The sequence below is a fragment of the Onychostoma macrolepis genome, chromosome 04 (genome assembly GCF_012432095.1).
Source record: "Onychostoma macrolepis isolate SWU-2019 chromosome 04, ASM1243209v1, whole genome shotgun sequence".
Classification (NCBI taxonomy): Eukaryota; Metazoa; Chordata; class Actinopteri; order Cypriniformes; family Cyprinidae; genus Onychostoma; species Onychostoma macrolepis.
Window position 1 is genome coordinate 26,896,859 of NC_081158.1, and position 13,235 is coordinate 26,910,093.

General features: G+C 36.3%; 1 protein-coding gene across 13 annotated transcripts in view; it reads left to right on the forward strand.

Moving 5' to 3' along the window:
- grip1 (glutamate receptor interacting protein 1) overlaps positions 1 to 13,235 on the forward strand; it is a 281,122-nt gene that overhangs the window by 165,256 nt on the left and 102,631 nt on the right. The window contains exon 1 of one of the 13 annotated variants that reach the window (XM_058773065.1): positions 6,011 to 6,171. The exons of the other annotated variants lie outside the window; for them this stretch is intronic. Coding sequence (XP_058629048.1) covers positions 6,117 to 6,171 — 55 coding nt within the window. The 5' untranslated portion in view covers positions 6,011 to 6,116. Of the gene's footprint in view, positions 1 to 6,010; positions 6,172 to 13,235 lie in introns of those variants that run through there. 13 annotated transcript variants of the gene reach the window in all.

Below are 13,235 nucleotides of genomic sequence, written 5' to 3' on the forward strand. Positions count from 1 at the left end.
GCTAATGAATCTCAATATCAAATGTCAGTGTCTTGTTTCTCTGCAGGAGTGATTTTGGCACATATTACACCCTCAATACGAATGAATCACCATGTATCCCCCTACTCGGATTTAAATAGACACTTCCTGCAGAACGCTGTGCCCTGACACTAAGTACACATCATTTCAAGCTGCTCCCACAAACTAACAGTGATGTTTACTCTAATGGCCCACACAGCCCCAGATTTCAGTCCAGCGGAGTGGGATGAGGTGCAAAAGGATGTACACTGTTTATGTGGGCTGAAAAATGCTAATTATATATGTAACAGCTTTGCATTTAAATGCCCTGATTTGTTTGAACATACAGAATCTATGGGTTGAATTGCAGCACTGCAGCAATAATTCTGTTAGAGCCATTTTAATCGATGGTGCAGTTCACCACTTTCACCGCTAGAGGCCGCTGATGTTGTACATAACAGAAAACCACTGTCCTCGCCATTTCAGCACCAGTGCTGCTGGACAGCTCCCGCCATTGTCCCTGCTGCTCTTTATAAGCTGAAGGCTTTTTACCGCTCGTTTATAATAGTTCAGTGCTTTTGCTCTTTGTGGGAAAAATGTTCCCAGCCTGCCTCCAGCTTGCTTGTCAAAAATACGGCGGTTCAATTTTTCATGGTCTTGTTAATCCCGACCTCAAGATATACAGCATTCATGATGATGAGAGCTAAGCTATATCCTCTTTGAGTGGAGTGACATTCCCTTGCTTTTAATAATAATGGTTTTATGAAATTGTGTTCTCAATTCTTCAGATTTTCTAAGAGAAAATTGTCTTATTTGAGAGAATTCATCCTCCAAGACCTCCAAGTCATCAGGTCAAAAGGGGCGTCTTAGTGGAATCAAGCAGTTGGATAGACTGTTTTGACTTGCATTTTCCATCTGTCTGACTGTAGTTTCCATAAACGCTCTCAGCATCTAATGACTAGATTTGCCAGGACCCCCAACCCAGCAAATTCACAGCTTCACAATTTTGTTTAATAACAGACCTCTGCACCAGTATGTCACGTTGATGTGACAGGCTACATGCATCCATGCACAACACCACCCACCAATTACTTGACTTCAAATGCACGCAAATGTAAACTCGGCAACCCTTATGGAATGGTTTCCCATTCAAGTCAGCTGTCACCTTCAGCGCTGTTATGAGAAAGCATGAAGCATCCTACTGGTTTGATTGGCATTGCCGCCATGCGCATCCTGGGAAAACTGATTGCACCATCCCGGGAGACGAACAAGAGACTTGATTCCAGTTATTTAAGAATGTTTGGCACATATGTGCAGACCCTGTAATTGAGATTGAGGGAGTGATCATGGACCTTGAGGATGTTGATTTGTCAGTGACAAATCATACATTTTGTGCGTCTGTGTGTGCATATTATATATTTTTATATAACATTTATTTTATAAAGTTATCATACTTCATCTAAACTACTTTTAACTGTTGTGCGTGTGTTTGTGTGTGTGTTCCACTGTGTATGTGTGTGTATACAGTTGATATTATTTTACAAAAAAATACAAAATTGATATTATTTTATGCAAATTGTTACATTTTAGTATATACAAAATATTTTAAGTTTAACTAACTGTTTCTTTAAATCAGTTTCATAAATTATATGTATATTATATGTGTGTATTTAAAATGTAGTATATAAGTATTTTAAAACATTCTTATACTTTATAAACTAATTTAACTGTTTTTTTACATCCTTTTTCTTAAATTATATGTATATTGTATGTGTATTTAAAATAAATGCAAATATTTATATTTAACAATTTAAATAATATTAATATATTATTAATATATTAATTATATATATATATTTTTTTTTTTTTTTTCATACTTTTATATTTACATATCTAAATGTAATAACTATGCAAAATGCAAAATTAAAAAATACTTACATTTATACATGTGTATTATTAACTGTTTTATGTTTTAAGTATTTATATATTTAACAATTCCAAACAGAGCTTATTGGCCGTTTTAAACATGGCAACCCCTTCAATGTGTCCTGCATGCCAACAAAGTATTAAAATTCACTTGTCAATCCATTTTGTGCAGTCTTTAAACTGATGCCTTGTTGATTAAATATTTTATGCAAATGTACATCCCAAGCAGGGAACATTTGTCTTGTGGGTTTCTCATGCGGGATGCATAAATTAGAGCTTGAACTGGGTATTTTGAGATAGAGTCAAGCTGGATTTAAAGTTTTACTTGCCTCTGAATTTTTTTAATTTAAAAGTTAATTTTTTATCTTTGGCCACAGTGGAAATGACAGTGGTTTACTCATTATTTCTCATCTTAGGCCACGTTCTTTAAATACGAGCACATAGAGGATGGTCATATGTGGCACTGGTGGGTCTTAAAACAGTTGGAGAGAGTGCCTTAATTCACTGCCGTCTCTATAAAACTTGCACAGAGCTGACATAACGCTCCCATCTCCTCCCGCACCAGTGGATTTCCCTTTATGCCAGCGCATTTTCTTCAAACAACAGTGTGCAGATCAAATTAACCGCATAACAGACAAGCTTTGCAATGCTTTTGCATGTTCTGCCCACAGAGAACCACATGCACGGCATCCCAAAATGCATCTCTCATCTTGACATGGTGATATTCCAGCGCATTATTTATCCAAGTGGACAGACAAATCCCTGTATGTGTGTAATCTGATCAGTATGCATAATCCTATACTAAACCTCATCCCTCTCTTCAGGAACATTGATCCACTCCGCTGGACTGTCAACCTGGATGCTTGACAAAATTAAAATGAAGGGAATATAAAAACGAGGGGGGTTGAAAAGAGAGATTAGACCACTTTGATCTCAGACACGCAGTTGGGCTGTTATCTCAGACTCTTCTTACGAGCGTCAGGGGAGGAATGGAGTATAGTGGCGATGACCTTAATACTTTCATTCACGTTAAAGACTCATTCAGACGTATTTCGTACACAAACAGAGACAGACCCCTTTAATACACGGTCCCTTGTCGCTAGGCTTATCCTGCCTCCAAATGTCTGATAATACATAGAGATACAGTCACTGACCTAAATGCATGCTATCTGTGTTAAAAAAAAAAAAAAAAAAGGGACTGCTGCTCAGCACTGAACACGGCAGCACTGGCCTGCAAATGAGCCCAGTTCACTCTTGATTGGAATTAGGGAGATATGATTGGCATTATGCAAATTTAAGAAGCAAATAAACAGACACTACTGGCTAATTAACAGTTCGGAAATGTGTATTTGAAAGAAGGAAACAGTCTTATTGTTGCATATTCAAAAATAAGCTTTTTTTCTGCTTTTGAAGTGACAAAATGCTTTGTTATTTTAGTTTCCTAATGAAAATTATTCTGCCTTCCTGTCAGGGGAATTGATAGGCTTTTAATTGTGCTCTTACATAAGGTTAACTTTGATTTTTTTTTCCAGCTTAAATAAGCATCTACATGAAAAAAAGCAAAGCAGATGATGATAACATCCCTCTATCTCAGATGCTTATGTAATAAGTTTGTGTAAATATTATAAATGTTGCATAATATAATATAAAGCAAAAATTAAGACATTTTAATTGCTTTTATTAATAATATTATTATTATTGGCCTGTTAGTGATGAATTGTGCTTGCTTAGGAAATCATCTGTTATTGTTCTTACACTCTCAGAAATAAAGGTACAAAAGCTGTCACTGGGGCGGTACCTTTTCAAAAGGTACACTTTTGTACCTATTAGGTTAAAATATGTACACTTTAAGTACTAATATGTACCTTTTGAAAAGGTACCGCCCCAGTGACAGCTTTTGTACCTTTATTTCTGAGAGTATATGTATGATGCTGCTTTTTCTTTTGGACCCCCAAAAAAAACAGAGGAGCCTAGCAAACTCCTAGTGACCACCTTTAATAGCTTAGAAATATATATATATATATATATATATATATATATATATATATATATATATGTGTGTGTGTGTGTGTATGTATATATATATATATATATATATATACACATATATATATATATATATATATATATATATATATATATATATATATATATATATATATATATATACATATATATATATATATATATATATATATATATACACATATATATATATATATATATATATATATATATATATATATATATATATATACATATATATATATATATATATATATATATATATATATATATATATATATATATATATATATATATATATATATATATATATATATATATATATATTAGTGGTGGGCATAGATTAATTTTTTTAATCTAGATTCATCTCACTGTAATCTTGGAATTAATCTAGATTAATCTAGATTAAAATGGCTCATTTGAATTCTGCCAAGTAGATAAGTAAACAACTAGCAGTCATCAAGAATTTAATATTGATAATAACATTGAAGACATTGTATGATTATTCCTTAAAGATAAGGTTTTAATAGTTTTAGTAGTAGTAGCCTATTATGTTCTGCCCAATGTCTTCAAGTGAAACCGAACTTTTATTTTGACGGGTTGCCGTGAGGATAGTTTTTCTCAAATGAAACGCTCGAATGCTCATGAAGTGACTCTCAGAGCAGTTCTGGAGATGTTGTTCATGTATTTATGTCCTCATTTAGTGAGACGGCAGACGTTAATATCGCCGCAAGTGTCACGCGGTCTTCTGTATGAGTAGTGAACAAACCCGCGCGTCTGCGCCATACATTAACACAGAGACACACAGAAGTCATATTTAAATAGACGTTTTGCGGCTTAATATTTACAAATAGGAGTGGGAGTGTGCTCACTTGTGTGTGCGCTTACGTTTGTTTGTGTGTGTGTGTGTGTGTGTGTGCGAACCGGGGCGGAACTCCGCTGTGTGCGCGATACAGAGAGCGCGACCATGTAACGTAGAGACAGAAATGACTTGCCGATTTCCATTGGGAAGCTTCTTAAAAATAAATTTTCCCTGAAGCAAACCCAGCGGCTTCATAGCTGCATCCATGTTAGCACGCATACACACAGGTTCGAAGACTCGTTCTCGCCCCCTACAGTGCAATTCGGCTAGGTATACATCCGCGCTAAAATATCAAGGTGAAAGTCATCATAGCTTGCGTAGTATAGACCCAGCTCCCAACCCAACTTTGAGAATAGATTAACGGCGATATTTTTTTATCGCCCGATAAGAGTCTCACGTTAACGCAGCACGTTAACGCCGATAACGCCCACCACTAATATATATATATATATATATATATATATATATATATATATATATATATATATATATATATATATATATATATATAATTTTTTTTTTTTTTTGCAAGCAGTTCTCTTTAGAAAAATATAAAATGAAGTAGTTGTACATTTTCAGTTGTTGTTGATTCCATTTTATAGGAAATTGAGCCGTTATGATTATGTCAGTTTGTAGGTCAACAGAGGATGCTAATTTTCCATTGGCTCCTGGATTTATTTAATATTTGATTTTAGGAGTGAAATGAATCAAACTTATTTTAATCAATTCAAAACAGCTATTCTAAAAACCCATAGGAAATGGCAGAAATAGGCTAAATCTTTTCTAATGGACTGTAAACTGTACCGCTCTATAAGTAATAAATTCGAAATCTAATTATTTTAGATTGCGAATTCATGTTAATGAATTGATTGAATTGAAACGTTGCCCTCATAAATGATAAAGTCCGTTCTCTTAATGGAAAAGTTTATTTCTGACACTTCTTGCAAAAATAAGAAACAGTGGCTCGTCTCCTGCTGTGCTCAGGTACCAGCTACTAACTGAATACACCAAGCATGCAACTTTAAAAGCCCATTCAGATCAGACCGAGTCTCAGATGAGACACATCAGCCGCGCTCTGCGTGTTCTTCCTCTGCGCGCTTTCCGATGGATTTTATATGTGGGGGGAAATATGATTTGCCATTATAAAGCACGGATCTCAGCGCTGCAGGGACGTAGTGCATGATTGGAGCTCTGCACCGCGTACGGAGTCTGCCTTTCTCCGGTGGGACATACGGCGCCTGTGCTATGTGTGTGCGAGGAATCGCTTTTATCGGAGCCCTTGGATGAGCTTTTCGGCTGAGCTAGTATGATAGCCGTCTCATTTAAATGCCGATGCCAGATACTGCGGAGAGTGAACAAAGGTACGGTCTCGGTTGTTTTCATCCTTCGCTATAGGTTACCTTATATGCAGCCCTCCCCGGTACGCGAGCGCGTTCTTGTATGATATACGGACGTTTACGCAGGGCATTTAAAGACGCAGAGCGGGGTCAGCGGACCTTATGGAGAGCAGCTATGGTCATCAAGCCTCGCGCCTTTGTTTTGAAATGTTCTCGCATGAAGCTCGGAGCAAAAAAAGACGCACTGAAGTATCGCTCGCCCGCCCCCCCTTCATTAATATTTAACAGTAGAGTGCCGTAGTTTGGTGGTCTGCTTAGTGCACTTGTAAGAGAACAATGCTGCTATCTTTTTTTCTGTTTGTATTTGCCTGACAGCTTCTCCCCTGTTAATTATTTACCTGAAGGCACACTGCTTCGTGCTGTGGTGTGGGAATAGTGTTTGTCTGTGGGATGAGAAGCTCTCCTGATCCTGGTGTGAAACACAGGCTGGGTTTGTTTTAAGCATCTCTAGTGGAAACTTAACTGAATCGTGATGAGTTGTGTGTCATGTTGTATTTTGACTGGTGGGTTTCTTTGACTGAAGGCTATTTTTTTTCTTTCTTTTTTTTTTTTTTTGTTTCCCTCATATTCAATGAGCATAAATAGTGTTTTCTATGAGAGGACTGCTACACCAATGAAATATTTTTGTGTATTTTTCCCTTGACAAGTAGTGGTTTGTGTGAGTTAGCCAACTTGGCATTGCTTAAGAGGTACGAAATGGTGGAGTTGTCATAAATACTGCAAGTTATCCTCCCTCAGGGGAAAACACTTGACCTCAATAAGATGAGTAAATACCCAGTTGGCTTTGTTAAAAAGAAAAAAGAAAAAAGATGATTTCAGCCAGAATGAAGATTCCTTTCATCCGTGGACAAACCAGTATCTAACTGGATGCTGGTTTCTGCATGTACTGATTTCTGGTCTTGTACAGGTGTCTGGTGTAAACTTGGGGCAGCAGGTGTTTATGTCTGATTTCCCATGATGCTGTTGTGCAGCAGTCATATAGTTTCCCCTATGGATCGTGCCTCCTGGGGTTTAATGCATCTACAATACAGCTGAATGTGTCCCAAATATGGCTTTTTTTTTTAAGATATGACACAGATCTGTTGTGGATGACAGTGTGAACTGCAGAAATCACAACGAATCTGACATTTTCAGTTCAAATCTGATACATTTTCAAAATGTGGAGAGAAAATAGGATTTTTCACAGGTTTAAAGTCAGGCATGACCAACAATTCTTTTAAGCGGTATTATGATTTTAAGTAATATTACTGCCTGTTGGGTTATGTGCCTGCTGTTTTTCGCAATTAGCATTTGTTTATTTTTAAAATTCATCTCTAGCCCCCTGCAGTCTGATGCATTTTGTTATGCTCTGTTTAGAGTCCTAAGAAGCATGTTTTTAATAATTGTTTTGATAAGCCAATGTTTTGTAGGTTTTAAAAATATGTAGTCTTCCTTCCTTCCATTTTAAGTCTTTGGAACTGGAAAATATCAAATGTCTCATATGAAAATGTGTCATGTTTTATATTAAAGGGGTCATATGATGCGATTTCATGTTTTCCTTTGTCTTTGGAGTGTTACAAGCTGTTTGTGCATATGTGACCCTGCCTGTGAATAGCAGGCTAAAGTCTAAAAATCTAATTCTGAGATAACGAGCCTCAAAGTTTGATTTCACCTATTAATTTCATTATTTCAATTTTTAACATGGTCTTATTCAGTCAGTGTTAAAGATTTCAAGTTTGTATTTTCACAGAATGTTCTGTACATTATGTAGGACGGTTTTATGTAGAAAACAGTAAATAAAAAAAAATAAAAAGACTTTAGCTGGGTTTTCACAGGCAGGGTCACGTATATAAGATCTGTAAAGCTGCAAAGATTAAAGTCTCAAACCCAAAGAGATATTTTTTATAAAAGTTAAGACTGCCACGCCCCCCTAAAATGGCTCATTCAAACACACCCCCACATGTCTACGTCACGGTGTGGGAAGATTTGCATAACACCGGCCAAACCTATACGTAATGAAAGAAAGCGTAACTTTTATTCTCGCTGTGTATTGTTGTTGCCGCCGCCGCCATGTCATGGAGACACTGCGTGTTTCATTGTGAAAGTGAAAGTACTTTGTTTGACCTTCCAAATGAGTATACAACTAGAAATCAGTGGTTAACTTATATTTACAACACTGTTCCAGAACAGTTCAACCCAAATATTCGAGTGTGTGCAGCGCATTTTACAGAGGACTATTTTCTGATCCTGGGAGAGAGTAGCCTACAACGTAAACACTATAAAGTGGGGCAATTCCAACGTCGCAAGGACAGTCTGGTGCTTCTGACTCGCAGCCTGCAAGTACGTTTCAATATTTAAAGAATTTGCTAACTGACTATTCAAACACATGCTGCTGACATGGTGTTATGTTTATGCGGCGCAACACGTAAAAAGACCGTATGAGTCATTATAATCAGTAATTATGTCCTCACTTAATGCAACAAATACCTTGTTTATAGTGGGTTTTATTGTTTTAGTCTCGTCACGCCAGAACACGCCATCACAACATGGTAAGGTGCGTAACATTTCCGTCACACGCTTGAGGTATTTGGCCAATCACAATGCACTGGATAGCTGGCCAATCAGAGCACACCTCGCTTCTCAGAACGATGAGCTTCGTAAAAATCGGCGCGTTTCAGAAAGGCGGAGCATAGAGGAGCAACAATAATGTACAGTATGTGGAAAATAATGTATTTTTTGAACCTCGAACCGCGTAAACACATTGCATCACTCCAAATACACAAAATAATGTTCTTTTTAGCAGCAACATATGACCCCTTTAAGACATTTGATGTCATGATGAATATTCTAGAATATGCTGTTTTTCACTTGTGGGTCATTTTAGGAATGGCACATGTTTAGACTTGTCTTATATGAGGCACAATTAAAAGGTCATATGAAGATCCTTACAAAAAACCGCAACTTTTGCTTACGATGTGAATGTAGCTTTTCATTTGGACTCTGTGTGTGTGTGTGTGTTGTTGGACACTTAGGTAGAGCCATTTGACTCATGATGAGTCAGCGAGTCGTCTGTTATAGGTAAAATGAAAGCATATATGAGGAATAACTTATTCAAGATGATGTCAGCTAATGGATACTGATGTCGAGTATCAGTAGACTGATGGTGCCTGAACACAAAAGGTTAAGAGCAATGTGTAATCTTCATTACATCAGAGATGTCATAATGCTGCTTTTGTCTGGTGATATTAGTCAATGTTTTGCAACATCAAAAGCCAACAGAAGCACTGAAATTGAAGTAAAGGATAATCAGAGGGTTCTCGTGTGGCCTTGAAGGATAATGACAGGCTGAATATACTTGACTACTTACCACATAAACACATAAATGGACATATTTTGACCAATCAGAATATGGTATTCCAGAGATCAGTGTAATAATGTGAACATTCACTTTTAAAAATAAAGGTTCTTTATTTGCATCAGTGGTTCCATGAAGAACCTTTAACATCCATGGAACCTTTCCATTCCTTTAAAGGTTCTTTAGTTTTTTTTTTCCAAGTTCTTCACACTACGAAAAAATGTCTCTTTATGGAACTGTTCACTGAAAGGTTCTTTTGTGAGTCGTTCTGCTTCTATGGTTCTTCTTGCTGTACAACCCCTCCTTTGGAACCTATTTTTAAGAGTTGAATAATGTATATGATTTCTATCCAAAGAAAAAAAAAAATACAGCGTTTTTTCCTCTCACCCCAGGGTCCATTGCAGCTTGTTGTTGATGAATTGTCATCTCATTTGAGATCGTCTAGCGTTCCTGGCCTTAGCCGTGTGCAGCATTTGTCTTGGTCGTGGCATTTATGGTGCCATGGCCTGTCGGTTTTATATCTCTGTTACACATTTGCAGGCATTCAGTCAGAAAATGAAAAAGATGCTCAAGGTGTTGGTTTCCTCTTCATTTTACTCCACAGAAACAGAGAAATTTGTGCCTAAAAACAATATTAATTAGATGATTTTTGCCAACCCGGAAAGTGGGATACTACTGACAGGTTGTTGATTAAATTAATGTATTCCATTTTTTTTTTCACCAACTGGAATAAGAATGCCTACCTTCACCTCTGCAGGTGTTCTGCGAACTGTGCCAATTATATTTTAGTTGCACGTATGGTAATGAGTCTCTGCCACTCACAACTGTTCTGCTTTCAGGGGACACAAGGTAGGCAGAAAGATCTGGATATATCTTATATACTAGTCACAGAAGAATGTCTGTTTGTTTTGTAGATTGTATATTTGTGCTTGTGTGGGAGTTGTGTGCTCATGTGTTTCTGTCTGTGAGCTTATGTTCACGTCCAGGTTTGCGTGTCTGGTTGTAGCAGCAGTGTCACACCGTACCTACTGTAGTAATTGGTATGCTAATCGCTCCCTGACTCTGATAAGGGACATTTTCCATTTCCATTCTTCAGCAGTCATTGGGTACACTGTAACCCTTTTGCATTGAGCTCAGTGGCTCAGGCCACCTGCTTCCTTACTAAAAAACAATTTAGAGCTCAGTTTGTAGAGCTGCATTAAGGGAACCTGCTGATAAGCTCTGATTAAAACCAGATAGAAAGACAAAACACGCACCTACTGAGGGTAAGCAACTGCACGGGCAAAATGGCTACGAAAGTAGCTATCCTGCTACCTGTATGAGCCAAAAGGTGCATAAATAATAGGCACTTTTATTGAACAGTATATACCAAATACCATCTAAACTTTTCTAAAGAGAGTCAGTTCTCGTCAGACATACATTCACATAAACTTCCACCTCCAATTGTATCACGATTCATTTAATATCTCAACCGATTTGAATGATCACATATTTGAATCGATTTTCAACCAGCTTGGGCTGCACCGTTACCCTACCCTAAACATTTTTAATTCTATTCATTTGAATTAAAGTAGTGTTCATAAGCGCAGTGCTGCTGTGTTTACAGCGGCAACCAAAGGAACGCTGTATCACTGCTGTTCCATAAGTGCCACCTGCTGGCAGAGAGTGAATTTGCGTTTTCATTCAGCCCATCTGCTGTTTTTGTTTCGTGAAGATATGTTATATACAGTCATGGCCAAAAATATCGGCACCCTTGGTAAATATGATCAAAGGCGGCTGTGAAAATTAATCTGTGTTGTTAATCCTTTTGATCTTTTATTAAAAAGATTCACAAAAATCTAATTTTAATTCTAAATTTAAAATGGGGGGAAATATCACGTATATATCTCAAATACACGTTGAACACAATTATTCGTACCCCTAGAAATTAAAATATCTCTGAAGTATATTCCCATTCATATTCACAATTTTGAGCACTCCAGGGTGATTATGAACATGGAATCTAAAGGGTCTGGAGTGATTCTGGATGAAGGAATGGTCTCTGATCTCTTGTCAGGTGTTCTCTAACCTCATCAGGCATTATTGGAGAAAGTTTAGAGCTGTTAAACTGGCAAATGGAGGTTTCAAAAAGTATTGAATAAAAGGGTGCCATTAATTGTGGCCAATGTGTATTAGAGAAAAACATTTATTTCATAATGATATTTCCCCCCATTTTAAATTCTTATTATCTAATGAAAGGTTAGATTGTTGTGATTTTTTTTAAAATAAAAGATCAAAGAGATTAACAATGCAGATTAATTTTCACAGCCGCCTTTGATCATATTTACCAAGGGTGGCGATATTTTCGGCCATGACTGTATAGTATAGCTTCAAAGAATAAAGTCAGACCATTCCGATTTTTGCTTAAGATTTCAAAATTACACAATCTAATTTATATTAATAAACTGCTCTTGCTTGTGATTAAAATGCAGTCACAGCCTCTAATTTTAAATTATTTTAAATTGTTTATATGAAGAGATTTCTTTTGTTATTTATTTATTGGATTTGTGGTTTGTTTTAAAATTTAAATTTAGTTTTATGACATTTTTCAATTTCACAAAAAAATGTGCAGCATTTTATCGAAAGCAATAATAAAACCTCTTCATTTATAATTTGTCTTAAATCTCATTTTGTTTAAAAAAAAAATCATATTGTGAAATTTGTATTGAGAATCATATCACATCCTGAGTTGAGTGAATCATTACTTCCCTAGTTTAGAGTCAATAACGTTTTTTAAGGAAATCAATAATTTTATTCTGCAAGGATATGTTAAATGGATCAAAAGTGAAAGTAAAGACATTTATAATGTTACAAAACTTGATATTCATCAAAGAATCTTGAAAAAAAAATTTTTTTAATATTTTCTCAAAAATATTCAGCACAACTGTTTACCATTGATTTTAACACAGGACAAGACATGTTTCTTCAAATCAGCATATTAGAATAATTTCTGAAAGATCATGCGATACTGAAGACTGGAGTAATGGAATAATAGATAAACTGTAGAATTGTAACAATATTTACTATTTTAGCTGTATTTTTCATCAAATATATGCAGAACTGGTGAGCGTGAGACTTTTCATAAACATTTTACAAAAATGTGTATATATTAATAATTAATTTGTGATCATTTAATGTATAATAATATAGAATATGTTAATATATATGACCTATGATTTATATATGACTTGCTAAGACATTTTGACATTAACAACATTTTTCCCTCTAGGAAATGTCTTAAGACCAATAAATGGACTTGTTGTTCAGACAACTGAACACTGACTATTTCAGTAATATGTACTTTAACACATCCCTAGGATTCAACAGCAGAGACGGCTGCTGCTGCTGCCATGCAGCCACATGAGCATCACACCTTTTTCTTGTTTCATTCACACGCCGGAGGAGCTATCATGGTTTCAGAAGAGTCCATGGAGCTTCAAGCTCTTTCGCCAGGCTGGAGTTTCAAAAGAAATCTGTCAGTTTTTTTTTTTTCTTCTCAGAGATGAGATGCTATGTTTCACCGCATCTGGCTCTTATTCATTCTGCTGGCACACGTCTGTCCTGATCTCCACCGCTTTCACTTTGAACAGCCTCCATCAATCCTTTTACGTTTGCTTGACAGCTGGATTTAGTGCCAGGAAGAGGAGGTGGTGAT